General features: G+C 42.8%; 1 protein-coding gene across 1 annotated transcript in view; it reads left to right on the forward strand.

Annotated features, from left to right (window-relative positions):
- The first annotated feature begins 6,036 nt into the window (after window positions 1-6,036).
- The window catches only part of CDH2 (cadherin 2), a 300,671-nt gene continuing 279,269 nt past the window's right edge, over window positions 6,037-27,438 (forward strand). The window contains exon 1 of the mRNA XM_044294069.1: window positions 6,037-6,552. Coding sequence (XP_044150004.1) covers window positions 6,496-6,552 — 57 coding nt within the window. The 5' untranslated portion in view covers window positions 6,037-6,495. The remainder of the gene's footprint in view (window positions 6,553-27,438) is intronic.

Below are 27,438 nucleotides of genomic sequence, written 5' to 3' on the forward strand. Positions count from 1 at the left end.
ATCTAAGATTGTTTTATACAAATCAAAATGAAATGTCGTCGAAAAAGACCTTTCTTTCTTAAGAACTTTGATCCAGTGATAGAATGGACCCCGACAGGTTAATGACCTGGAGATCCTCTATGTCCTCCTGTGGCGTGATGGATAACGCCTTTTTTTTCCGGTGTTTCCTGCCCGCTCTTCGTTTTTTGAAGATCTTTTATGTTGCGAAACTGAAGCAGCGGATATATTCACAGGCTCAACATATAAACCAGAGGAATCCTGGTTATTTTCTGATGTTGAATCCGAGGAGTCCATCTCTGTGGAGCTAAATGAAACCTTAATGACGTGTTTCTTTTTTTATTGGTTCTTATTTAGGATAGAATGAAGCGTATACCTCCTAGACCCAGTTATAGATAGTATTGGTTTGATAGTCCAGTCTTATGACAAGACAAATATTCTTGTCAGAAGACTATGAAACCAATAGAGGGCGCTGTTCATAACTCAATAGTGCCCTCTATTGGTTTCATAGTCTTATGACAAGCTTATTAGTGTAGCCTTTTGCATGGAAAATTTGCGATTAGAATATTCACGATTAGAATATTCGCGATCTACACTAGGATGATATCTGACACTGGCAAAGCTGGGTGATAACTCAGTGATAAAATCTGCGACTGGGAAAGCTGGGTAATAACTCAGTGTAGATCACGAGTTATTACCCAGCTTTCCCAGTGTCATATTTTATCACTGAGTTATTACCCAGCTTTCCCAGTGTCAGATATCATACTAGTGTAGATAGCGGATATTCCAATCGCAAATATTTTTATCGTGAATTTTCCATGCAAAAGGCTACACTAATAAGCTTGTCATAAGACTCAGTCTAATATTCTTGTCAGAAGACTATGAAACCAATAGAGGGCGCTTATGAGTTATAAACAGTACCCTCTATTGGTTTCATAGTCGTCTGACAAGAATATTTGTCTTGTCATAAGACTGTAAAACCAATAAAGGGCGCTATTCATAACTCAATAGCGCCATCTATTGGTTTTCATAGTCTTATGACAGCTGAAAAACAAGGCAGATTCTGCTAATTTGTATGTCTTTCCCATATGCCCATGTTTATGCAAATGAGTTTTTACATGACAAAACTGTATAGAAAAGTTATTGAATATTATGTTATGTTATGACAATGGGAAACTTTTTGTCGCCCTAATGATATTGATCTATGTGTGCAGGTCCACCCAAGCCATCCAACAGATGCAAAATAACTTTGAGGTTTACTGGTTCTCAGTCAGATTAGAGCTGGTTTGGAACATCTCGTAGTGCACAAGGCTGCTGTTGTAAGGTATGCTGACTAAGCCTGTCATCTGTCTCATGGATAGATTGAAGGCTTGCACATACCTAGCTTTTGACATACAGCCTTTGTGTGGTTGTCTATTGTATGTTGTACATAATAGAAGTCTAAGACACATCCAGCTATCCTCTTAATTCTATTTCCAAACCATTTTGATGGGGTTTCCATCAATTTCTAACCTTTTTGTATGAACCAGACACCCTCTTCTCTTCTGAGCAGGGGGTACCTGGTTGTCTCCTATTGACTTCCATTAAACTCGGGTGCTCGGCTGAGCACACAAATACAGGGAGTGCAGAATTATTAGGCAAGTTGTATTTTTGAGGATTAATTTTATTATTGAACAACAACCATGTTCTCAATGAACCCAAAAAACTCATTAATATCAAAGCTGAATATTTTTGGAAGTAGTTTTTAGTTTGTTTTTAGTTTTAGCTATTTTAGGGGGATATCTGTGTGTGCAGGTGACTATTACTGTACATAGTTATTAGGCAACTTAACAAAAAACAAATATATACCCATTTCAATTATTTATTTTTACCAGTGAAACCAATATAACATCTCAACATTCACAAATATACATTTCTGACATTCAAAAACAAAACAAAAACAAATCAGTGACCAATATAGCCACCTTTCTTTGCAAGGACACTCAAAAGCCTGCCATCCATGGATTCTGTCAGTGTGTTGATCTGTTCACCATCAACATTGCGTGCAGCAGCAACCACAGCCTCCCAGACACTGTTCAGAGAGGTGTACTGTTTTCCCTCCTTGTAAATCTCACATTTGATGATGGACCACAGGTTCTCAATGGGGTTCAGATCAGGTGAACAAGGAGGCCATGTCATTAGATTTTTTTCTTTTATACCCTTTCTTGCCAGCCACGTTGTGGAGTACTTGGACGCGTGTGATGGAGCATTGTCCTGCATGAAAATCCTGTTTTTCTTACCTTGCAGACTTCTTCCTGTACCGCTGCTTGAAGAAGGTGTCTTCCAGAAACTGGCAGTAGGACTGGGAGTTGAGCTTGACTCCATCCTCAACCCAAAAAGGCCCCACAAGCTCATCTTTGATGATACCAGCCCAAACCAGTACTCCACCTCCACCTTGCTGGCGTCTGAGTCGGACTGGAGCTCTCTGCCCTTTACCAATCCAGCCATCTGGCCCATCAAGACTCACTCTCATTTCATCAGTCCATAAAACCTTAGAAAAATCAGTCTTGAGATATTTCTTGGCCCAGTCTTGACGTTTCAGCTTGTGTGTCTTGTTCAGTGGTGGTCGTCTTTCAGCCTTTCTTACCTTGGCCATGTCTCTGAGTATTGCACACCTTGTGCTTTTGGGCACTCCAGTGATGTTGCAGCTCTGAAATAGGGCCAAACTGGTGGCAAGTGGCATCTTGGCAGCTGTACGCTTGACTTTTCTCAGTTCATGGGCAGTTATTTTGCGCCTTGGTTTTTCCACACGCTTCTTGCGACCCTGTTGACTATTTTGAATGAAATGCTTGATTGTTCGATGATCACGCTTCAGAAGGTTTGCAATTTTAAGAGTGCTGCATCCCTCTGCAAGATATCTCACTATTTTTGCCTTTTCTGAGCCTGTCAAGTCCTTCTTTGACCCATTTTGCAAAAGGAAAGGAAGTTGCCTAATAATTATGCACACCTGATATAGGGTGTTGATGTCATTAGACCACACCCCTTCTCATTACAGAGATGCACATCACCTAATATGCTTAATTGGTAGTAGGCTTTCGAGCCTATACAGCTTGGAGTAAGACAACATGCATAAAGAGGATGATGTGGTCAAAATACTCATTTGCCTAATAATTCTGCACGTAGTGTATATCAATGTGTTCGAGCCGAACACCCGAATACTTTGGTGCTCGCTCATCACTACTGACTACCTGAACATACTGAATGACCAGGTTATTCCATCAATGGATTTTTTCTTCCCTGATGGCACGGGCATATTCCAAGATGACAATGCCAGGATTCATCGGGCTCAAATTGTGAAAGAGTGGTTCAGGGAGCATGAGACATCATACATTCAAACATGGATTGGCAACCACAGTGTCCAGACCTTAACCCCATTGAGAATCTTGAGAATGAGATGTGCTGGAGAAGGCTTTGCGCAGCAGTCAGACTCTACCATCATCAATGCAAGATCTTGGTGAAAAATGAATGCAACACTGGGTGGAAATAAATCTTGTGACATTGTGTGCCGTAATCAAAGCTAAAGGCGGTCCAACTAAATAATTTTGGTGGCGACTTATTTTTTGGACGGGCAGTGTATTTTCTTTAGGCTCCTCTCAGGCCCCCTCCCACATATTAGCCTGTCTAGGAGAGGGTATAGCTAGACCGACAAAGAATAAACCCCCAACTAAGGTAGTAAATACGGAGTTGGCGAAGCTGGTCCATCACACCGGTTCCGTATGTAGTCTTCATGGGGTCATCTTTGCCATCTTTCTACATTGTTGTTGTGGCCTTGAAGTGATGGTGGGCGTCCAAGCAGGGATCACCGGTATGGCTGGTATAGCTGTAAGAGTTTTCACATTGTTCCAATCTGGTATGTCCAGTGGTGCGATTTCCAGGGTATTGTAGATTTGCATTAAATCAGACGGTAACCTAATCACAAGTTTACGGCCTGGGGCATTTATTAGCAGTCCGGGTGTAACCAGCGATAAGTGACAGCTCGCTGTCTGAGTACTTCTAAGGCTACTTTCACACTAGCGTTCGGCTGTCCGCTCGTGAGCTCCGTTTGAAGGGGCTCACGAGCGGACCCGAACGCTTCCGTCCAGCCATGATGCAGTCTGAATGGATGCGGATCCGCTCAGACTGCATCAGTCTGGCGGCGTTCAGCCTCCGCTCCGCTCGCCTCCGCACGGACAGGCGGACAGCTGAACGCTGCTTGCAGCGTTCGGGTGTCCGCCTGGCCGTGCGGAGGCGTGCGGATCCGTCCAGACTTACAATGTAAGTCAATGGGGACGGATCCGTTTGAAGATGCCACAATATGGCTCAATCTTCAAGCGGATCCGTCCCCCATTGACTTTACATTGAAAGTCTGGACGGATCCGTCCGAGGCTATTTTCACACTTAGCTTTTATATGCCAATATAATGCAGACGGATCCGTTCTGAACGGAGCCTCCGTCTACATTATTATGATTGGATCCGTTCAGAACGGATCCGATCGAACGCTAGTGTGAAAGTAGCCTAAGAGGGGTTTCAGCTCTGCGCTTTTGCAAGGTCATAGGCAATAAGTCTTGATACAGGGAGATAGTAGTCCTGAACAGGTAAGTGGATGTTTATCCCGCGCTGCTTTGAGTAGCTTTTCCTTAGACTGATAGTTGACCATCCGACAAATGATGTCTCTAGGTGGTTCCTGTGGCCTGGGTGGCGGGCGCAGTGCCCTATGAGCCCGGTCTATGTTGAGATCATCTGGCACCTCTGGATCTAGTAAGGTTGTAAAAAGCTCTAGTAGCAATGCCATTAAAGAGTCTGGAGGTATAGATTCAGGGAGGCCCTTTATACGTAAGTTATTCCTCCTTTCCCTATTGTCTTGGTCCTTGACTAGACTGTAGAAAAGATTCATGTGGGCCTGTGCATGGTCAAGGCTATGGGAGACCGCTGTATTAAAAGCTATAATCCCTTTGTGCCCCGCTTCCTCCCGGTCACCAACCTCTTTGAGGTCTCTCTTGATGTCTTGTAAATCTTACTTTAGCAGGGCCAGTGCCTCTCCCAGAACATCTCCTATAAAAGCTCTGGATACCGGGAGGTTTTCTTGTGGGGGAGTGATTCAGCGTCGCTCTCATGGCCTCCATCTGAGTCTGCAGAATATTCTAGCTGCTCTGTGCGTGCCTAGGATTCCCTGTCCGGCGCCATCTTGGAACCAGACCTCGCTGCTGGGGCTCCTCTTTTGAGGAATCTCTCCATGTCTCCTTAATTCGAGTTGGTCCTCTGTATTCCTGGGGTGTCGCTGGACCTTTCTCTGTTAGGTTTTCCCATCTTGTGCGCTGTTAAAATAGCTTATGAAGCTCGCTTCCTCCAAGACTCGTGCAGAGCTCATGCCGACATGTGCATCTTGCTCCGCGGTCAGACTCAGAACCCGAGTAACATAGTAACATAGTACATAAGGCCGAAAAAAGACATCTGTCCATCCAGTTCGGCCTGTTATCCTGCAAGTTGATCCAGAGGAAGGCAAAAAAAAAAAAACTGTGAGGTAGAAGCCGCTTTTATAAAACCCTTCTTATTATAGTGACCACCATTTTTGAGAGGCCATGGTTTTCATACGAATGTGAATTCTGACTGTGGTACCTTGGATTGGTACAGCCACGAGTCTATTCACAAAAAACATGAGGTGAAGCGAATACGAAAAATATCAAATGGCTATATTTTTAAGAAAAAAAATATTTTTTTAAGAAAAAAAATAAAATCACCATGGCTTAATTATAGGACAATTCCTCATTTAATACAATTGGAATTTTGGGGAGAAGACGCTGTGGTATTCACCTCACATTATCACAATGAGGCTTCTTACACAATTAGCAGACAGGCCGCCATATTTCTGATTAATCATGTGAAGTACTAATGGCAGCCAGGCCCCCATTTTATCGATCAGTGGGGTGTGAGGGAGGGCTCTTCTCATGAAGTCTGAGGGGGATGTTATTATGTGAGCCGGCGTGCACCTTGTCTGTGAGGAGACGGTGACAGGGGGAGGAGGAGCCGCCAGCAGCAGCAGCAGCAGCAGCCGCCCGGGACTCCTGCAGCCAGCGCCTTGTATTGTTATCAGTGTGTGAGGAGCAGTAGGCGGAGGGAGGCAGCGCTCCTCCGTGTGGTGATGCTCTGACAGGAGAGCGGCCGTTACAGTGAGCAGGACTGAGCCCCATCACTTCACAAGTGCAGCCTCCGCCGCTCTGTGCCATCCTGCTGTCCGCCTCCGCCGTGGAGTACAGACAATAGGGAGCGCATCTCCAGCTCAGAGGAGACGGCGGCTGCTATCACATCCCGGGGACTCCTACCGGGGGGAGGGTGGCAACTGCAGGATTCTCTGGAAATCACCCAGTGTGTGCTGGGCACAGGGTGCACGGATCAGCACCGCCGCCGCTCCTACTGCCTGGCGTAGATCTGGGACACTGCTGTATTCTTCATCTGAAGCCATCACCAGCCCTGTCCTCACCATGTGCCGAAGCCTGCTGCCGACCCTGCGCATCCTGGCGGCCCTGCTGCTGCACCAGGTAAGGTCCTGGAGGACTAGCTGTGGACCATGCCCCAGCCCGTCCATACCAGCACATGCCTGTCCCTCTACTCACTGCATGTATGTGCTGCTGTATACTATGGCTCAGTGCCCCTGGTACTACTACTTCCCTTAGTTGTTTGCCCCCTGAGCCATCAGTGGAGGTGGTGCAGTGGGTACCTCCAGGTCCTGTAGGCCTCTTGGGGTCGGTGACTTGTAATGAGCAGGATGTGTCCCCATGGTGTTGGCTTGCACCTCCCATGCACCTGCCTGGTGAGGCCATGTGTGCAGAGCCTGGATTTCTGTCCCCCTGTGTGTGTGGCCACTTCTGTCTATGAGGCTTTATTCTTGGATCAGTCTGGGTTGTCCATTCTTATTTCCCAGAAGATGTGGACCATAGGACATGTTCAATATACTGGGGATGCATGTGACACTGGGTATTAGGTGTCCTGCCATTCTCCACCTGCTTTACTTGTTCCACACAAGATTTACATCATTCCTTCTACTGCCCAAGCAATTCCACTCTTCACCATGACTTATATATTAGTAAGAACTCCACCTGATAAACCCACAGGGTAACCCTACACCAGAAGTGCCCTTGTGTCACCATGGCGATTGAAAGGATTACAACACAATCTGATTTAGCTGCCCCCTGGGGATCCATGTGCCTGCAGCTACTTTCTACTCATCCTTGATGGGCACCTTTGGAGTCTTACATTACAAGTTGCAGAGAAGGTTAAGCGGGTACCTTTCCTCAAAAGCGTGGGTTTAAAAGGATGGCTACTGCTGCACAGAAGGTGCCCATCATCGTTCCTTAATACTATTTGCAAGGAGCGGCAGATAGCTTCTCAATCCCTAACCCCTTTTCCTAGATGTCTACCTCCATAACACGTCCATGGAGCGTTGGGCAGAGAGAAGGTCCCATGATGGAGATGGCCTTTCCCATTTTTATGGGGAGGAGGTCTTAAGGCTAAGTGACTAGCTCTTTGTGCGGCGGGCATGTTTAGCAGCGAAGCATTTCTTTGTGTGATTTTACATGGTGACAATAAGGTGGTGGGAGTGGTGTCTACTAACCCCCCTCCAGTGGTGTCTACTAACCCCCCTCCCATCCACCGCTTGATTATTTAGTAACGCTGATAATAAGCTTTCAGATTGCAGCCACACACTGGCTGCAGACATTTTCCCTCTGTTCATGTTTTTATTTTCCAGCTTTGCTTATGTTTGGCTTTGAATTGCATCTATTATGTAGAGTCCTTCCTTAGACCTGTGCACCTTCTGCTCTCCTCACCCTCCTCATCCTCATTTTGCTTTTGTTTTCAGTGCTGGTTTCGCTTGAGCTCTGGCTTCTGTGCTGAGTACTGTCCATGGTGTTTAAACTGGAGCCAGCCGAGCCGTGGGGATTACTTACAGTCTGCCTCCAGGTTTTACAGTCTGTAAGCCATAATGTGCTGCTGACTGGCTTCCTGCTTTTATGCTTTCTCCACGCTGTGTTTCTGCAAAATGAGAATGATAGGAAAAGTCACTAAAGTCACCCGTGTCTCTCCAAGGAGACGCCATAATTCAGCGACTACCACTGTGACTCTCATTGGAGGTATGCGCTAGTCCCCAAATGAAAAGTGATTTAAACCAACCACTCTAACCACATACTCCTCGCTGAGAACTCACTCTGCTAACCCACTAACCCCAACCATTTCCCACATGAGAAGGGAAGAAACTTCTTTCCTCTTGACTGCGGCAGCGAGCATGATAAATGTGTTCAGCCTTGTGTGCTCTACAATCTGTTACATGAACTTTTCCCTGCTCCATGTAATATTAATCCACCCTAAGCCCACCAGCCCCATTCATATTTCTCACATGGTCATTACCCCAGATCAGCCTGGAAACCAGTGTTCAGCATTCCTAGCAGAAAAGAAAAGAGTCTTTCTGCCTCTTTTGGTGCCCATAGGCTCCTTGCTGGACTGAGGCTGGCCATCTTCTTAGGCCCCACTGCTAGCCTTTCATTGCTCGCTATGGGAAAATGTGGGATTCTGGCTAATTCAATCCTGTGCTCGATAATGGTTTTTGTGCACTCCAAAGAATTGCCCTTTTCCCCGATGAGCGACACATTCAGCAGGATTATAAGAAGTCCCCGGTTGTAGACGCCGGTGATCAACATGCAGTATTTTCCCTTTAATTCCATTTTACTGCAAAAGAATTAGTTTGTGTCCGATGAGGAATGCCGTCTAGTCGTCTTCGGCCTGCGCTCTTGTGCATGTGGCATTTTATTTCTGGGGATTTAATGTGAGAAGGTGACAGCTTGTTGGGAGATTTTAGATAAGCTCTTATGCAGGGTAAGTTTAACATTTGAAGGCAGGCAGACAGGAAATGGACTTGTGTTTCATCAGTATCAGGGGCATCAGCAATGTTACAGCTGTGGGATTTCATTTCCTCTCAGTGGTTTTGCTTCGGTTCATATTGGCATGTGTCATGTAACTATTTTATTTCACGTATGTATTTATTAAGTCTTTTCATTACAGTGTATTTCCTAAGTAAACCTTGTAAATCTCATTTATTGACAAGGACACAATAAATCTTCCAGGATTTGCTCGTAACTTTATATATTTTTCTGTCCGAGTTGGATCATTCAACTTTATTGGCATGAACTTGGTAAAAAGATATTGTAGGCTCCTATTTTTTTTATTTTTTTTACTGGTAATGTGCTTGCATATTAATTCATGCACAGTGGTATCTTGCTGGAAATAGACGACAGTCGTCGATTTCCCTTCTGTGGAAAAAGCATGAAAAATGCTAATATCAGGCAGTAAAAGAACGTAACGGGAAAGAAAGTAACAAATAAACAACTAAATCAATAAATACGCTATGGGAGTATCAGGCAGTAAAAAAAAACATAACAGAAAAGAAAGTAACAAATAAACAACTAAATAAATAAAGCTGTGGTAGTATTAGGCAGTAAAAGAATGTAACAGAAAAGAAAGTAACAAAAAACAACTAAATAAATAAATACTCTATGGTAGTATCAGGCAGTAAAAGAAAGTAACAGAAAAGAAAGTAACAAATAAATAAAAAAATACGCTATGGGAGTATCAGGCAGTAAAAAAAGTTACAGAAAAGAATGTAACAAAAAACAACTAAATAAATAAATACGCTATGGTAGTATCAGGCAGTAAAAGAAAGTAACAGAAAAGAAAGTAACAAATAAATAAATAAATACGCTATGGTAGTATCAGGCAGTAAAAGAATGTAACAGAAAATAAAAAACTAAATAAATAAACTGCTAGTATCAGGCAGTAAAATATAATGCAGCATAAAAAATAGAAATAGCAAACAATACTAAATAAATAAACTGTTTTAATATCCAGTAGTAAAAGATAATGCAGCAAAAAAAAAAAAAAAAAAAAAATGATACATACAGAAAACAAAGTGAAAAAGAAGCAATGAACATGATTTTGGATGGATTATTTTTAAGGGGTTGTCCGGCATTGGGGACATTGTTCTAAGGGGACATATGCCTGATGCCCCGTTTTCATATCGCAAATTCTCAGCTGGAAGTGCCTATTTTCTCATTTAGTGACGTACCAGTTCCCTTGCCGCAGAGTGAAGCCTCTTCTTCCGCTTCGCAGGGAGCCCGGTGACGTCACCAACAGCCTAAGTAATTATTCAGATTGCTGGGAGGGGCACTAGGCTGGAAGACATCACACTAAGCCACGCCCCTCCAGCCCGGTGACATCACCATCAACCTCAGTAATTATGCAGATCGCAAGGAGTGGCAGTGACTAAGCTGGAAGACATTGTGCTAAGCCACGCCCCTCCAGCCCGGTGATGTCACCATCAGCCTCAGTAATTATGCAGATCGCAAGGAGAGGCGGTGACTAGGCTGGAAGACATTGTGCTAAGCCACGCTCCTCCGGTCCGATGAGGTCACCGGGCATGGCACTTTCTAATGAATGAAGGAGGGGCCGGAGTTACGGCAAAGATGATAGCTGTAACCACGTGATGCCGCGCTGCGCTGGGACCCACAGGGCAGTGCGGCAGGAAGTTAGGCAAAGAAACATGGATGTAAATAATGCGTGGTGGACCGTCGGAGCCCTGAAGAAGTGGCAAAAATACCTAAAAACATATGGGGAAAACTTAATCAGCTGTTAATAGTGAGTACACTTTAAAAAAAATATATATATATTTGATCCCGGACAACTCCTTTAAGAGTAACAAGGGCGGACAATGTCAGTGGCAAACATTTCATACTGTGGGTTTAGGTTAAGGGCCCTATACACGGTCCGAGTATTGCACAGATTATCAGTTCATAGTAACGCCTGTTAACAATGATCGGGCGGTACAAAGGTACCGCCGATTACCTGATGAACAAGCAAAACGCTCATTCATCAGGTAATCTGATCGTTTCTGCGCACGCAAAAATGGTTGTTTACCGGCAGCACGTGTGAACACGATCTGCTGCCGGCAATCAACAAGTCCTTAAGGGGATGAGCGACGGCATTAGCAATCGCTCCTCCCCATACTCTGGAGGAGATCGCTGCATGTATATGCAGCTGTCTCCTCCGCTAGCGATCAGCAGATTGTCGGGAAGGAACGCTTCCTTTCTGACAATCTGCTGTAATATCAGGACTCCACTAACCTAAAGAGAAGTGTTTGCTTCATTCAGATAAGGCCTCATGCACACGACCGTTGTGTGCATCCGTGGCCGTTGTGCCGTTTTCAGTGTTTTTTCGCTGACCCATTGACTTTCAATGGGTCAGTGGAAAAATCGGAAAATGCACCGTTTGGCAGCCGCATCCGTGATCCGTTTTTTCTGGCCGTGAAAAAAATAGGACCTGTCCTATTTTTTTCACAGCCAACGGTTCACGGACCCATTCAAGTCAATGGATCCGTGAAAAAACACGGATGCACACAAGATTGTCATCCGCGTCCGTGTCCGTGATCCGTGTCCGTTTTTTCCTATCATTTCAATGGCAAACTTGACTTAGATTTTTTTTTTCATTTTTCATGTCCGTGGATCCTCCAAAAATCAAGGAAGACCCAAGGACGAAAAAACGGTCACGGATCACGGACCTACGGACCCCGTTTTTGCGGACCTTAAAAAAAAAACGGTCGTGTGCATGAGGCCTAAGTCAGGAACCATCAGGAGCCTAAGGGTGCTGCCACGCGGTCAGTTTTTTTATGTAGTATTTGAAGCCCAAATCAGGGGCGGATCATAAAAAGGAGAGAAAGTATTAATAACAGATGTTACTTTTCTGTGTTTTTTAATCCACCCCTGGTTTGGGCAACAAAAACCTGAATGTGGGGCAGCACCCTTAGGTTGCAGTCTTTTTTCTGCAAATTCTCAGCTTTTTTTGGTGAATGGTGGTAATTACATTATTAGTTGTGATCAGAGGCCTCTAAAGTAAAACGTAGCTCTAACCCCCCACTGCCAAATGTAACATGGTAGTCATAAACTGACAGGGACTGTAGAAGGAGGAGGTACCTTACCTTGTATAGGGGGCCGACAAGTATTTCTTCCTTCAGCGTAAGACCATTCTGCAGCAGATGGCAGAACCCAGCAGCAGGCTCAGAAGGGATTATTGATCCATATGGAGTATTGGTCATTGTGTGCATACAGGTTTCCTGGCAAATGTCACCAACGTGAGCGCAGAAAAATAAGACGTGTCATTTCTTCTATTCAGGTTCCACCGTGCAGTTAGGAAGGACTTCTGTTACATAAAGCAGTGGTTTCTTACTGCGTTTACACAACTGCCACTTGTGCTTGCCAAAGGGAGTAAATGCATGTTGGTTATTTCACCGCTCGGAGCCTAATCATTGTAAGAGAAGCCGTGCAGCGCCATATTTTCTTACAGCTGTCACGGAGCAACTTCTCTCTGCTTACTCCACCAGCACCAGTGCTGATCAAGATATAACGGTGCTGGATCTTCTGGTACCCCACGTGCAATATACTAACATCATACGTTCTTTATTGAAAAACATCAGGTTTTTTTGATGCTTCACATCATGGCAGGAGAGAGCTCTGTATTTAAGGAGAAGCTGTTCTCTTTTGACAAATTTCTTTTCTCATAGCCTTAGGCTTTGTTCAATTTTTTTTTTTTTTTTTTTTTTTTTTACAAAAGTACATGAATGGATGTGAAGATGGATGCAGTCATATATCTTTTTCTATTTTTTTCCCAAAAAGTAAAATATGTTTACAGTGTCTAACCTTTAGAAATGTTATAAATACTGGATTATTTGCCCTATAAGATGCATTTTAGAGGAGGACAATAAGAAAAAAAAAAAATAATCTCATTAGCCCTAAGATCAGACCAACAAATGAGACCTCAGCTCACAGCCCTAATCAGACCCCCAATGTTAATAAGACCCTCAATCAGACCTCAGATCAGACGACCCAATGTTTATAAGACCACAATAAGACCTCAGATCAGACCCACCTCCAGCGCCCCTCCTGCTCTTCCTGCCATTGGCTGTGCTGTGACTCGACGCGCACAGCGTGGGGTCACAGAGCGCCCTCTCGCTGTGCACAGCCACAGCCAAGGACCAGGAAGTGGTGAGTACAGAGCTCGGGGAATGCTGCATTCACCGCTTCCCGGTCCTTCGGTACTACTGAGCGCTTCCATAATGGAAGCTCTTATTAGTATTCACCCCATAAGACTCCACCACTTTGCAGGGGAAAATGTGAGTCTTATGGGATGAAAAATACGGTACTTTTTATGTCCCTATTTTAACTTAAAAAACTGTCTCATCATGACAACCCCTTTTTATACAAGCCCACCAGGCTATAAACTGATCACCATGAGTCAGTCAATAAACAACTGTTGTTGCCAGAGAAAGCTGCTGCCTCTGCAGGGGAAATATGGTATTACATAGTAGCCTTTTAAATGAATCGGTGATCATGATGAGCAGTCCATGTCAGCCAACGTGAGAGCAGCTATCTGTCTGCATGGCTAACAAGTAAAGATAATGGGAATAGTCCATAATAGTGATGGCTAACCTCCGGAACTCCCAGCAAGTGTGCATCCTGGGAGTTGTAGTTTTACCACAGCTAGAGTGCCGGAGATTAGCCATCACAGGTCTATAATATTGAGTACATTGGTAAGTAGAGCTGATTGTTTGCTAATCGTCTGCGTGTTTGTGGGAAGCACGCTCTGAAGCATGGCTAAGGCCTCATGCACATGACCGTATGTATTTTGCGGTCCACAAAAAAACGAATCCGCAAAAAATATGGATGACGTCCATGTGCATTCCGTATGTTCTATTTTTTTGTGGAACAGAAATACGGACATATGGAAACGGAATGCACACGGAACACCTTTTTTTTTTTTGCGGACCCATTGAAACAAAAGGCTCCATATACGGTCTGCAAAAAAAGCGTAATGGACACGGAAAGAAAATACCTTTGTTTGCATGAGCCCTTAAGGGCCATTTCGACTGCACAATTATCGACAAACTATCAGAAACAAGTATTCATAGGAATGTTTGCCATAATTGGCTTGTATAACACTCCGCTGGGCATCTTTCATCAGAATGAAAAATGTCCTCTTATTGGCAGCTCATCTCCCTTTGTAATCAGGGATGTGCTGCCCATAATGAATAGAACCGAATGGGATGAATTGTGCCTCCCGATGTTTAATTACACCGGTGCAAACGAGTGCTGATGGCGGTTTTATCATCCAGACATCATACAGTACACGCTAGTCTCTTTCTAACAAAGCTAGAACCAGCCCTGTACCTCACATGGATCCAGAGATCTCCCCATTCATTGCTCTCCTAGATTTATATCAAGCTGACAGCTCAGGGGAGTGTCTTTACTGCTGCAGCTCAGGGGGCGTGTCTCAGCTCTCCCTATCACAGCTCAGGAAACACTTGAAGGATGAAACTGAGCGTGTGCGGCCATCTCAGTGAGAAGGTCAAGGAAATAAGAAAAAGAAAAACAGCAGGTGGTGCTATACAGATACATTTTATTAAAAAACTCAGTGGCTATGCAAAATTTTTAATTACATGCATTTATAAAAGTATTCAGATCCAGGTGCTGGTTTGAAAACTACAATGTTTATTGTGGGACAACCCTTTTAAGTGCAGGAGAACTGCCTTCAGACACTTTCCTTTTCTATGTTGGTGCACTGAGTTGCAATAATGGGTGACTATGAACCAAAACTATCAAAATCCTAGATCAACCTTTGTGTGTTTTGCTGTGCAGTCCTATTTACAACTATCATAAGTGAGTAGATAGGTATTGTTGCAGCAGTAGTCAGGTCCCAACCCTAGTCTAATGGTCAGCTCATACAAAATTTGGTCAACTGCCAGGCCGATTTCATCAACATTCAGCCTTAGTGAAGGTCCTTCCCCTTGTCTGGAGCTGATAATTAAGATTATGACGTCCTACAGTACATAGAGAAACAGGACAATGCATAGTTAGGGTACTTCCACACTTACAGCAGAGTGATCTGGCAAGCAGTTCTGTCCCCGCCAACTGATACGTATGCAACAAATTGACGGATCCGTCTTTCTGGAAAAACGGATCACGTGTTTATTTCTTTCACCTTTTTTTTCGCTTTGCGCATGCGCAGACCGGAAGGATGGATCCGGTATTCCGTCACTAATACATTCCTGTGGAAAAAAATGCCGGATTCGGCATTCAGGCAAGTGTTCCGTTTTTTTGGCCAGAGATAAAAACCGTAGCATGCTGTGGTATTATCTCCATCCTGAACAGTCAAAAAGACTGAACTGAAGACATCCTGATGCATCCTGAACAGATTTCTCTCCATTCAGTATGCATAGGGATAAAACTGATCAGTTCTTTTCCGGTATAGAGCCCCTAGGACGGAACTCGATGCCGGAAAAGTAAAACGCTAGTGTGACAGTACCTTAAGCTTCAGGAGTTCGCTAGTTTTATAAGGCTCTTTCTTTCATTTGGGTGTCTCCCAATATTTGGCATTTATGAAAATAATTATATGAAGCCTTCAACTATGTTTCCATATTTGTAGGAGAACAGACATTGCCTTTCTTGTAGTGAAAGGACGTGAAGCACAGAGCATAAATTTCAAGCCTCTCTTTGTCATCCGAAATACTTGGGGGAAAGTAAATGTAAGTGAAAGGGCATTGTAAGGTTGCCTGCTTTCTGGATTAAGGTCTTGCTCTGGAGATTTCCATGGTGATGTTTAGCAGGGGAGGAGAACTGCACCTTTTACTTTCTGTGGCATGAAGAACAATGCATTCCAGCAGCTAAGCTGTATGACTCCCTTACACAATGTGCCACAATCCACTTCGCTTTGTATTTGCTTTAACATGATCCGTGAGGCTAGGACAACTTTTTCTGTACACTGGAGAAGGTTCTGCTGTGCTGATGGCAGGTTTTTGATTCCCATATGCATTGTCTTGACTCACTGTATTTACCAGTGACCATGAAATCACTCACCTTTGAATTACCATATCATAGACTTTGATTACTGTGTATATTGTTCATTATGTTTTGGTCATATTTGAACCCCTTGAGGACCCAGATCGTTTTCACATTAATGACTAAGCCAAATTTTGTAAATCTGACATGTGTCACTCTATCTGGTAATAACTTTGGAATGCTTTTACTTATAAGATAAGATGCCTTTATTGTCACTGTACAATACAATGAAGACAATGTACAATACAGTGAAATGTTGTTTGGAGCAATCCTAGATGCCATGGACAGAGGAACAAAGAACTGACATTTTAATTAAAGTGTTACAATAGAAAAAAAGAATCATTGCACTAGAAAGCATTACTATTCACAGTTCACAGCTCTTGCTATATATTTATATATATATATATATATATATATATATATATATATTAGGGGTGCACCGAAATGAAAATTCTGGTCCGAAACCGAAACCGAAAATTCAGGATGCCCCTTGACCGAAACCGAAACTGCCTTTTTGCCCAAATACTTTTAAAAGACCCCCACCCCATAACAGTGCCCTCCACAGACCCCCACCCACCCCATAACAGTGCCATCCACAGACCCCCCCACCTCATAACAGTGCCATCCACAGACCCCCACCCACCCCATAACAGTGCCATCCACAGACCCCCCCCATTGCCGCTCCAGTACAGACTAGTTATAAAATGTGTACAATTAATAGAAAATAGCGGGGAGGGACTGGGAGGAGGAGCTGGGGGCCGGTGCGTTCACTGTTCTCCGGCCCCCAGCTCCAGTAGTTATAAAATGTGTACAATTAATAAGGATTCTATTCATGAGGCCCCCTCTGCAGTAGAACATTCAATATAGCCACATCCTACTCAAAGGGCTGTTATCTTAATGCTGGCCGGCCGGGCAGACGAGCGGCAACGTCACGACTGACGTCACATGCCTGCGCCGCCTCCTTCATTCAGAAAGTAGGCCGGGCACATGACGTCAGTCGTGACGCTGCCGCTCGTCCGCCCGGTCGGCCAGCATTAAGATAACAGCCCTGTGAGTAGGATGTGGCTATATGGAATGTTCTACTGCAGAGGGGGCCTCATGAATAGAATCCTTATTAATTGTACACATTTTATAACTACTGGAGCTGGGGACCGGAGCACAGTGAACGCACCGGCCCCCAGCTCCTCCTCCCAGTCCCTCCCCGCTATTTTCTGCCGATATGTACAAATATCGGCCGAAATGGATTAGGCTCATTTTCGGCCGATACTGTCGGAATTTCGGTGCACCCCTAATATATATATATACTCACCTAAAGAATTATTAGGAACACCTGTTCTATTTCTCATTAATGCGATTATCTAGACAACCAATCAAATGGCAGTTGCTTCAGTGCATGTAGGGTTGTGGTCCTGGTCAAGACAATCTCCTGAACTCCAAACTGAATGTCAGAATGGGAAAGAAAGGTGATTTAAGCAATTTTGAGCGTGGCATGGTTGTTGGTGCCAGACGGGCCGGTCTGAGTATTTCACAATCTGCTCAGTTACTGGGATTTTCACGCACAACCATTTCTAGGGTTTACAAAGAATGGTGTGAAAAGAGAAAAACATCCAGTATGCGGCAGTCCTGTGGGCGAAAATGCCTTGTTGATGCTAGAGGTCAGAGGAGAATGGGCCGACTGATTCAAGCTGATAGAAGAGTAACGTTGACTGAAATAACCACTCGTTACAACCGAGGTATGCAGCAAAGCATTTGTGAAGCCACAACATGCACAACCTTGAGGCAGATGGGCTACAACAGCAGTAGACCCCACCGGGTACCACTCATCTCCACTACAAATAGGAAAAAGAGGCTACAATTTGCACGAGCTCACCAAAAGTGGACTGTTGAAGACTGGAAAAATGTTGCCTGGTCTGATGAGTCTCGATTTCTGTTGAGACATTCAAATGGTAGAGTCCGAATTTGGCGTAAACAGAATGAGAACATGTATCCATCATGCCTTGTTACCACTGTGCAGGCTGGTGGTGGTGGTGTAATAGTGTGGGGGATGTTTTCTGGGCACGCTTTAGGCCCCTTAGTGCCAATTGGCCATCGTTTAAATGCCACAGGCTACCTGAGCATTGTTTATGACCATATCCATCCCTTCATGACCACCATGTACCCATTCTCTGATGGCTACTTCCAGCAGGATAATGCACCATGTCACAAAGCTCGAATAATTTCAAATTGGTTTCTTGAACATGACAATGAGTTCACTGTACTAAAATGGCCCCCACAGTCACCAGATCTCAACCCAATAGAGCATCTTTGGGATGTGGTGGAACGGGAGCTTCATGCCCTGGATGTGCATCCCTCAAATCTCCATCAACTGCAAGATGCTATCCTATCAATATGGGCCAACATTTCTAAAGAATGCTATCAGCACCTTGTTGAATCAATGCCACGTAGAATTAAGGCTGTTCTGAAGGCAAAAGGGGGTCCAACACCGTATTAGTATGGTGTTCCAAATAATTCTTTAGGTGAGTGTATATGTAGCAAGAGCAAAGTAGGAAGTGCTTATGAATATATATACAAACTTATTCAGACACCACTGCAGACAAGATATCATCATGGAGTCTCGAATGCATCAGTCACTTTCAGTCTGTGGTAGTTTCTATCCTAGGAAGGGGCAATAGTCTCTGAGCATTTAGGAGACTGATTGCTTTGGGGTAAAAGCTGTTCTTCAGCCTAGTGTTGCGGGCATGTAGGGCTCTAAGACGCCTACCAGAGCGTAGCTGTGGCCGGGGTGAGTTGGATCCCCGGAGATAATCTTTGCCCTGTTGCTGCAACGAGCAGTGAAGATGTCATCCAGTGATGGTAACTGAGTACCAGTGATTCTTCCAGCCATTCTGATGATGCGCTTAAGGGTCTTCTTGTCCTCAGAAGATCAGCCGGAGTACCACACGGTAATGCAGTATGTGATAACAGATTCTATGGTGCATCTTTAAAAATTGACTAGCAGCTGTTTTGGGAGTTGTGATTTCTTCCGATTCCTCAGGAAATGAAGCCTCTGAAGGCCTTTTTGGTAATTTCTGTTGTGGTTTTTATCCATGACAGGTCCTGACTAATATGAACTCCCAAAAATCTGAAACTTTGAAATATCTCTTTGTTTCCACCATTTATGCTAATGAGTTAGTGTCCCTTTCGTTTCTTCTTCCTAAAATCCAGAATCAGCTCCTTTGTTTTCTTGGTATTGAGTATGAGGTTGTTGATCTTACTCCATCTCTCTAGGTTCTCAACCTCTTTCCTATAGGCTGTTTCATCATTGTTGGAGATGGCCTATCACGGTCGTGTCATCTGCAAATTTTATAATGGTATTGGTATTGTGAATAGGTTGTCAGTCATTTGTGAAGAGGGAGTAAAGGAGAGGGCTCAACACACAGCCTTGCGGTACCCCAGTGTTTAGTGTTAAGGATGAAGAGAAGTGCTTGCCCATGCGTACGATTTGTGGTCTTTTTCTAAGAAAATCCAGTATCCAGTTGCACAGGTGTGAGCTGAGACCCAAGTTCAGTTTCGTTGCCAACTTTTTGGGAGGGATGGTGTTAAAGGTGAGCTGTAATCAATGAACAGCATCCGCACATAGCGGTCTCTCTGCTTCAGGTGTGTGCGGTGTGAAGGGTAAGTGAGACAGCATCCTCAGTTGGCCTATGTGCTCTGTAAGCAAACAGGTATTGGTCCATGGAGGTGCAGATCTTGCTCTTCATGTGCCTGAGGACAAGTTGTTCAAAGCACTTTATAACAATAGGAGTGAGAGCCACCGGGCGATCTGGTTCTGAGATTGTTTCTCATGTTTTCATGTTACTGGTAAATTTGGGTCAACATCTTTTACCGTTATTTATACAAATAAATAGAAACAAATTTGGAAACATTGACAATTTTCTAAATTAGATTTTTTTTCAGAGTTTAAGGCTAGATGCACACGACCGTATGTGTTTTGCGGTCCGCAAAAAAAAAACGGATGACGTCTGTATGTACATTGTTACAATGCCTATCCTTGTCCGCAAAACAGACAAGAATAGGACATGTTCTATTTTTTTTTTTGCGGGGCTACGGAACGGAGCAACGGATGCAGACAACACACGGAGTGCTGTCCGCATCTTTTGCGGCCCCATTGAAGTGAATGGGTCCGCACCCGAGCCTCAAAAAATGCTGCTCGGATGCGGAACCAAACCACGTTTGTGTGCATGTAGCCTAAGACAGATACCTCACAAAATAGCTATTAATTAACATTCATCATATATCTACTTTATGTTGGCATCATTTTGTAATTGTAAATTTTTTTAGGACATTAGAAGACTTAGAATTTTAGAAGCAATTTTTCAAATTTTTCAAGATTTCCCAAATTACTTTTTAACAGCTAATTCAGTTTTGAAGTGACTTTGGGGGGCTTACCTTATAGAAACCACCAATAAATGACCCCATTTTAGCAACTCTGCCCCTCAAATGATTTAAAACTGATTTTAGAAGACCATTTAGTTATTAGAATGTGTCGGCAGATAAGAACCATTTGGCCCATCTAGTCTGCCCAATATACTGAATGCCATGAATAGCCCTTGGCCCTATCTTATATGAAGGATGGCCTTATGCCTATCCCATGCATGCTTAAACTCCTTCACTGTATTTGCAGCTACCACTTCTACAGGAAGGCTATTCCATGTATCCACTACTCTCTCAGTAAAGTAATACTTCCTGATATTACTTTTAAACCTTTGCCCCTCTAATTTAAAACGATGTCCTCTTGTAGCAGTTTTTCTTCTTTTAAATATTCTCTCCTCTTTTACCTTGTTGATTCCCTTTATGTATTTAAAAGTTTCTATCTTTTCCCCTATGTCTCGTCTTTCTTCCAAGCTATACATGTTAAGGTCCTTTAATCTTTCCTGGTAAGTTTTATCCTGCAATCCATGTACTAGTTTAGTAGCTCTTCTCTGAACTCTCTCCAAAGTATCAATACCCTTCTGGAGATATGGTCTCCAGTACTGAGCACAATACTCCACATGATGTCTCACTAGTGCTCTGTAGAGCGGCATGAGCACCTCCCTCTTTCTACTGGTAATGCCTCTCCCTATACACCCAAGCATTCTGCTAGCATTTCCTGCTGCTCTATGACATTGTCTGCCTACCTTTAAGTCTTCTGAAAAAATAACCCCTAAATCCCTTTCCTCAGATACTGAGGTTAGGACGGTATCGCTGATTTTATATTCTGCTCTTGGGTTTTTACGCCCCAGGTGCATTATCTTGCAGTTATCAACATTAAATTTTAGTTGCCAGATTTTTGACCATTCCTCTAGTTTTCCTAAATCCTTTTCCATTTGGTGTATCCCTCCAGGAACATCAACCCTGTTACAAATCTTTGTGTCATCAGCAAAAAGACACACCTTACTATCGAGGCCTTCTGCAATTTCGCTGATAAAGATATTAAACAATATGGGTCCCACAACAGATCCCTGATGTACCCCACTGGTAACAAGACCATGGTCTGAATATACTCCATTGACTACAACCCTCTGTTGTCTGTCCCTCAGCCACTGCTTAATCCATTCAACAATATGGGAGTCCAAGCACAAATACTGCAATTTTTTGATAAGCCTTCTATGTGGGACAGTATCATAAGCCTTACTAAAGTCTAGATAAGCGATGTCTACTGCACCTCCGCCATCTATTATTTTAGTCAATCAATCAAAAAAATTAATAAGATTAGTTTGACATGATCTCCCTGAAAGGTAAACCCATGCTGTTTTTCATCTTTCAATCCATGGCATTTTAGATGTTCCACAATCCTATCCTTAAGTATGGTTTCCATTAATTTCCCACTATTGATGTCAGGCTTACTGGCCTATAGTTGCCCGATTCCTCCCTACTACCTTTCTTGTGAATGGGCACAACATTTGCTAATTTCCAATCCTCTGGGACGACTCCTATTACCAGTGATTGGTTAAATACATCTGTTAATGGTTTTGCTAGTTCACCAGTTATTCCATAGGAATTCAAGCAAAATGAAGGGGAAATGTTAAAATTTAATTTTTTGTTAAGATTTTCTATATTATTTATTCCTGTAACACATCAAGGGTTAACAGCAAAATAAACATCAATATTTATTACCCTGATTCTGCAGTTTACAGAAAAAACCCACATGTGGCTGTACACTGCTGTATGGACACACCACAGAGCTCAGAAGAGAAGGAATGCTATATGGTTTTTGGGTGTCCTGTTGAGTTTGAAGAGACCCTGAGGTACCCCTGCAGTAGAAACACCCCAAATGTGATCCCATTTTGGAAAATACACCCCTAAAAAAAGAAATTGCTCTAAAATTTTCATTTTCACAATGGGTAACAGGAGAAAAAGCACCCTACAATTTGTTAATTTTTTCCTGAATATGGCAACATCTCATATGTAGTCGTAAACTGATGTGTGAGCACATAGCAGGGCTCAGAAGGGAAGGAGCTTTTTGGGCTCTATGTCACATTTGAAGAGACCCTTAGGTACTACTATAGAGGAAACTCCAAAAAAAACATGACCTCATATTACACCCCTTAAGTAATTTATTAAGGCGTGTAGTGAGTGTAATTTAGAAATACTTGTTTAGCCTCACATTTTTCATTTTCACAAGGGGCAACAGGAGAAAATACAACTAAAAATTGGTTACCCATTTTCTCCTGAATAAGACAACACCCCATATGTGATCGTAAACTGCTGTAGTAAAGGCATACTGCAGGGCTCAGAAGGGAAGGAGTGTTATTTGGCTTTCGGAGGGCAGATTTAATTTGAATGGTTCTCCTGTGCCTTGTCACATTTGCAGAGCCCCTGATGTACCATTACATCTAAAAATGTAAAATCCTAAAAAGTTACCCCATTTTGCCAACTGAACCCTTTAAAGAATTCACCTAGGGGAATAGTGATTGGCTTGACCTCAAAGGCGGTTCATATAATTTTTTAAGATTGGGACATGAAATAGAAAAATTACATTGTATTTCAATCATATGTAGTTTTAACCTCAAATCTGTTGTATTCAAAATTGGAAATAGGAGAGAAAGATCACCAAATTTTGCTCCATGATTTTTCCTGAGTATGACAATATTCCCTATGTGCTCGTAAACTGCTGTTTGGGCACACTGCTGGGTATAGAAGAGAATGAACACCATGCGCATTTGAAGCATAGTTTGGTGATTTATACAGCATTGGCCAACAACTGCAGAAGCTCTGAGGTGAAATAAGCTTCCAAGAAGTGACCCCATTTTGAAAACCATACTACTCACACACAATTTTCCAACAGGCGTTATTTGCAAAAATGAATGCACAGTAGATGGTGCAAAGTGAAAATTTCAATTTTTCCACAGTACCCATTATTCAGTGCCCAATACTTTGTGTCCTGCGTTTGCCAGTTTGCTATTTGGGTACAATGCAGGTTTCAGTAGAGAAAGCTAGTGCAGCTTATATCTTTATAGGGTAGATCATGTGATATTTTTTTAGAGCCAGTCATTAAGGATGTAGCAGTACCAAATATGTATATTTTTATTTTCAGTTTTACACAATAAAAGCATTTTTGAAATATTTTTTCCGAGAGTCTTATTTTTTTTACATTTTTCTGGAGATGGTCTTGTTTGAGAGCTTGTTTTTTGCGGGATGAAGTGACATTTTCTTTGGTACAATTTTAGAGTTTATATGACTTTTTGATCATTTGATGTAATGATTTTTGGGGGTGAAGTGACCCAAAAATGGTTTTGATAGTTTTTAATTTTTTATTTTTTTTGACAGTGTTAACTTGACGGGGTAAATCATGTGATAATTTTATAGAGACGGTCATTACAACAATGGTGATACTTAATATGTCTATTTTTTTCTTTTTTCACATTTGCTTGTCGATTGATGAGCCGAAAGGGCACTTTTTTGACACTTTTTTTACTTTTTATTTCTGTCCCACTATGGGACTTAAATTTCTGAGTGTCTGGTACATGCTGTATTGTACTGCATTAAAACTTGGGGGATGGGCCTCATAGGCTTCCATACATGGCAAACCTTTGTAAGGCTTTAGGGTGCCGTAGCAACCAACAGCACCCCTCGATTGCATTGCAGGGAGCAGATGGATTGAGAGAGGAAGCCCCCTTCTTCTGTAAGCCTCTTAGATGTTGAGGTTAGCATTAACTGCAGCAATATATGGATGCGGACCCATTCACTTCCGTTGGGTTTTGTCCGTGCCTCCGCACCGCAAAAAAATAGAACTTGTTCTATTTTTTTTGCGGTGCGGATGGATCACAGACCTATTCAAGTTTAATGGGTCTGGATCTGTTGGGGCAATTGCACGGATGGTGCCCATGCATTGGGGGCCGCAAATTATGGCCCCCAATGCGCCGAACAACAACTGTGTCAAGAGGCCTAAACCTCTGCTATTTCTAGACCACCCCTGTGTACAGCTATCAATGACTGATAACACACTTACACAATGAATACTATCACTGATAACACCTCCCCCATATACAACTGAAGTCAGTAAAAACAGAGATTTAAATGTATAAATGACAAGTTTTAATGAATCTTTTCCAACAAAACTATATACCAATCTGCTCAGCTCCTCCTGCTCTATAACATGCTGCGTGCAGATTGCATTCCATTGTATGGTGACAGGTTCTCTTTTACGCTGGAAAAATCCATAAATACATCCAGTTGCTTATTATCCTGCAAAGTTCATCTAAAGGAATGCAAAAAAATGTCATGAGATCTAAGCCAATTTCCAAAAACCATGTACTGAAAATGCTATTTTGTTTTCTCGTAAACACCCATTGGTAAAAAAAAATCTTGAAGAAACACTTAAAAAATGTGTCATTAACCGCATGAAAAACTTGTAAAAACGCATAAAAACTGAAAAAACAAACGTGGGGGTTCCATGCTGAATTTTGTGGGCCGATTTTCAAAATCTGTTGTGTGAACATACCCTAATAGGTTAATTGTTTTCCTTTGAAATTGGCCTCAGTGTATATATTTGTGAGAAACAGAAATTAGAGTGTGAGGAATTATGACATTCTCTGTATCGTACTATAGAATATGTTGGTGCTGTATCAGACAGGAATCAAAAACTCCCTAAAAAAATGCATATATAGGAAAATAACCATTTTATGCAATTTCTACTTATCTTCTTTACTCCTTGAATGTTTGAATTATAAATAAGGAATCGAATTTACTTTAAGGATCCTAGGCACCAAATGGAAGTAAACCATATGTATTAATTGTAAGTACAGCATTGTGCAGATCAATCCCGAGTGATCAATGTTCTTCTTACTTTGCATTCATTCTTTACTGAGTAGGATCGTAGGATAGAGGCTGACGTGTATTAGCACACAGTCAGCGCTGGCCATTTTTCATCATCCACACATGAATTTAGTAAGTGATTTCTGTTGCAGCCGTCACAGTAGTCTATGACATCAAAGAAAGCAAAGACAAACTTAGTGCAAAAAAAATTACATACTATAGAGCAAAAGTTGTCCACATTTAATAGAGAAGTTCCAGAAACCTCTTTTATATGAACTTATTTTTTCTCTTATTGCTCCAGAGGTGTGGAGACTAGCTGATGTGTTGTCTCTTGTAAACAGCACACAAAGAAATAAGAAGATCATGCTTCCTTGCCTTACTTATATTTGCATTCAGAAGCAGCAGCATGAGCTGTGAATCTAGTTGTAACGCCTGTAGGTAGAGAAAGCCACAGACAGTGAGCCCTGACCTACTACGCAGCCGGCATTCCCTGTTTGCTGTACAAGCCCTAGGTAGCAAGACCGAAACTGGTTGACAGTCACTGCACGGACAAACACCAAGAGACACAACAACACTAAAACAGGGTCGTACGTAAATGGGTCAGAACCAGTCAGGCTGTGCAGTACCAAATGAGAGACAAGTGGTCAAAAGACAAGCTGGGATCAGAGGAACGAGCAGTCCAATAAACTTAGGAACCAGGAACACAGTTAGTAAGCCAGAGGCTATCACTGGCACTGGTGTATGGCCAGGAAGGGGTTTAAATAAAGCACCGCGTTCCAGGATCAGAACCTGATAGGTCATGACTCGGCGCCCCTTTAGTCAGAAACACTAGCACATAGGAATAGAGCAGCTTAGCAATCAGCCCACTGCTAATCTCCTCCAGCACTGTTGCTAAGAATGCTGTGACGTCACCCGGGGGGCGTGGCTTAGCAGTACGTCACTCCCAGTGCGGCCAAAGCCAGAGATCGCGCCAGTGGAGGCTAGGCAGGTGAATTTGAGACACCAGTTCCATCCAGCTTAAGTGATCAGGGCAGGGGAGGAGGAGAAGAGTCTGATAAATAGAGAAAGGGACATTTTTACTGCAACAGATATATTACCAAGCTTCTTTGTCACCACTTGTACTGTTGATTTATGGCCAAAATTCAAACAGAAAATACTCTTTAAACAGATTTTCACATTTGAACATAATTTTACAGAGTACGTATACGAGAGGTCTTCAGACAGTTTCTGAACTTTTATATCTTCTTTGGAAACAGTCGGAGTGGGAGGAGTAGTAATTGGTCATGTCTAAAAGTGTTGTGTGGCTAGTCTCCATGGGAAGCCGGATGACCTTGCAGTTTAGGATAAGAGTTGTCACACTGCGGTGAAGATGGCTGCAAAACTTTTTGTGGGAAGAAGGTGTGCCGTGTACTCAGTAATGGCCGTGAGACAGTAGTATTCACCTAGAACAGGACATTTTAGTTGCAGTTCGGCAGGCTTTCTTGATGGCTCTACAGATTTGCATTGTGAAAGTGTAGTCTATAACAAACTGTAAGGGGCGTGTCTGTCAGCAGGCTTGGTCGACTGTCTCCTCTAGCAACTAGCAGAATTGTGAATACAGTTATAAGCTATAACAGGTGCCACAAGAGGAATAATGCAATGTATTCAGAAATGTACTCAGATTTTCACGTACTGCATGTAGAATATACAGTGGTATTCAAAGGTGAACATACTGTACAGCTGGAATGTACCAGATGTCATGTATGTTGTAGAAAAGAGTGGTAGAATTCATAATGTTTTCTCCAAAAAAAGAAATAGGTCCCCTTTGCATAATGGGATATATTATGTAATAGACTAAAAATTGCCTTTCACTTCTATTCTGGTCTTGAAAAATTAATAAATGTGCAGTTTTATTAACCTCTGTGGTGGTTAGCACTGGTGCCTTGCAGGTTTGAGGTCCTGGGTTCACCTCTGACATGTGTATTGAGTTTGTATATTCTCCCTTTGTTTAGGTGGGTTTCCTCCTGGTGCTCTGGTTTCTGTCCACATATTAAGGACCTGCTGATAGGGAATCTAGATTGTGGGGCCTGTGAGTGATAACGATGTCTGTAAAGCACTATGGAATAAGTTGGTGCTCTGTAAGCAAGATAAGAGATAAATGGGCAACAAAAACATTTTCATAAATCTGCCCCAGTGTTTCCACTCTTCTGTTCAGTTTTAAGGTCCCTTTACACGGGA

The sequence above is a fragment of the Bufo gargarizans genome, chromosome 5 (genome assembly GCF_014858855.1).
Source record: "Bufo gargarizans isolate SCDJY-AF-19 chromosome 5, ASM1485885v1, whole genome shotgun sequence".
Taxonomy (NCBI): Eukaryota; Metazoa; Chordata; class Amphibia; order Anura; family Bufonidae; genus Bufo; species Bufo gargarizans.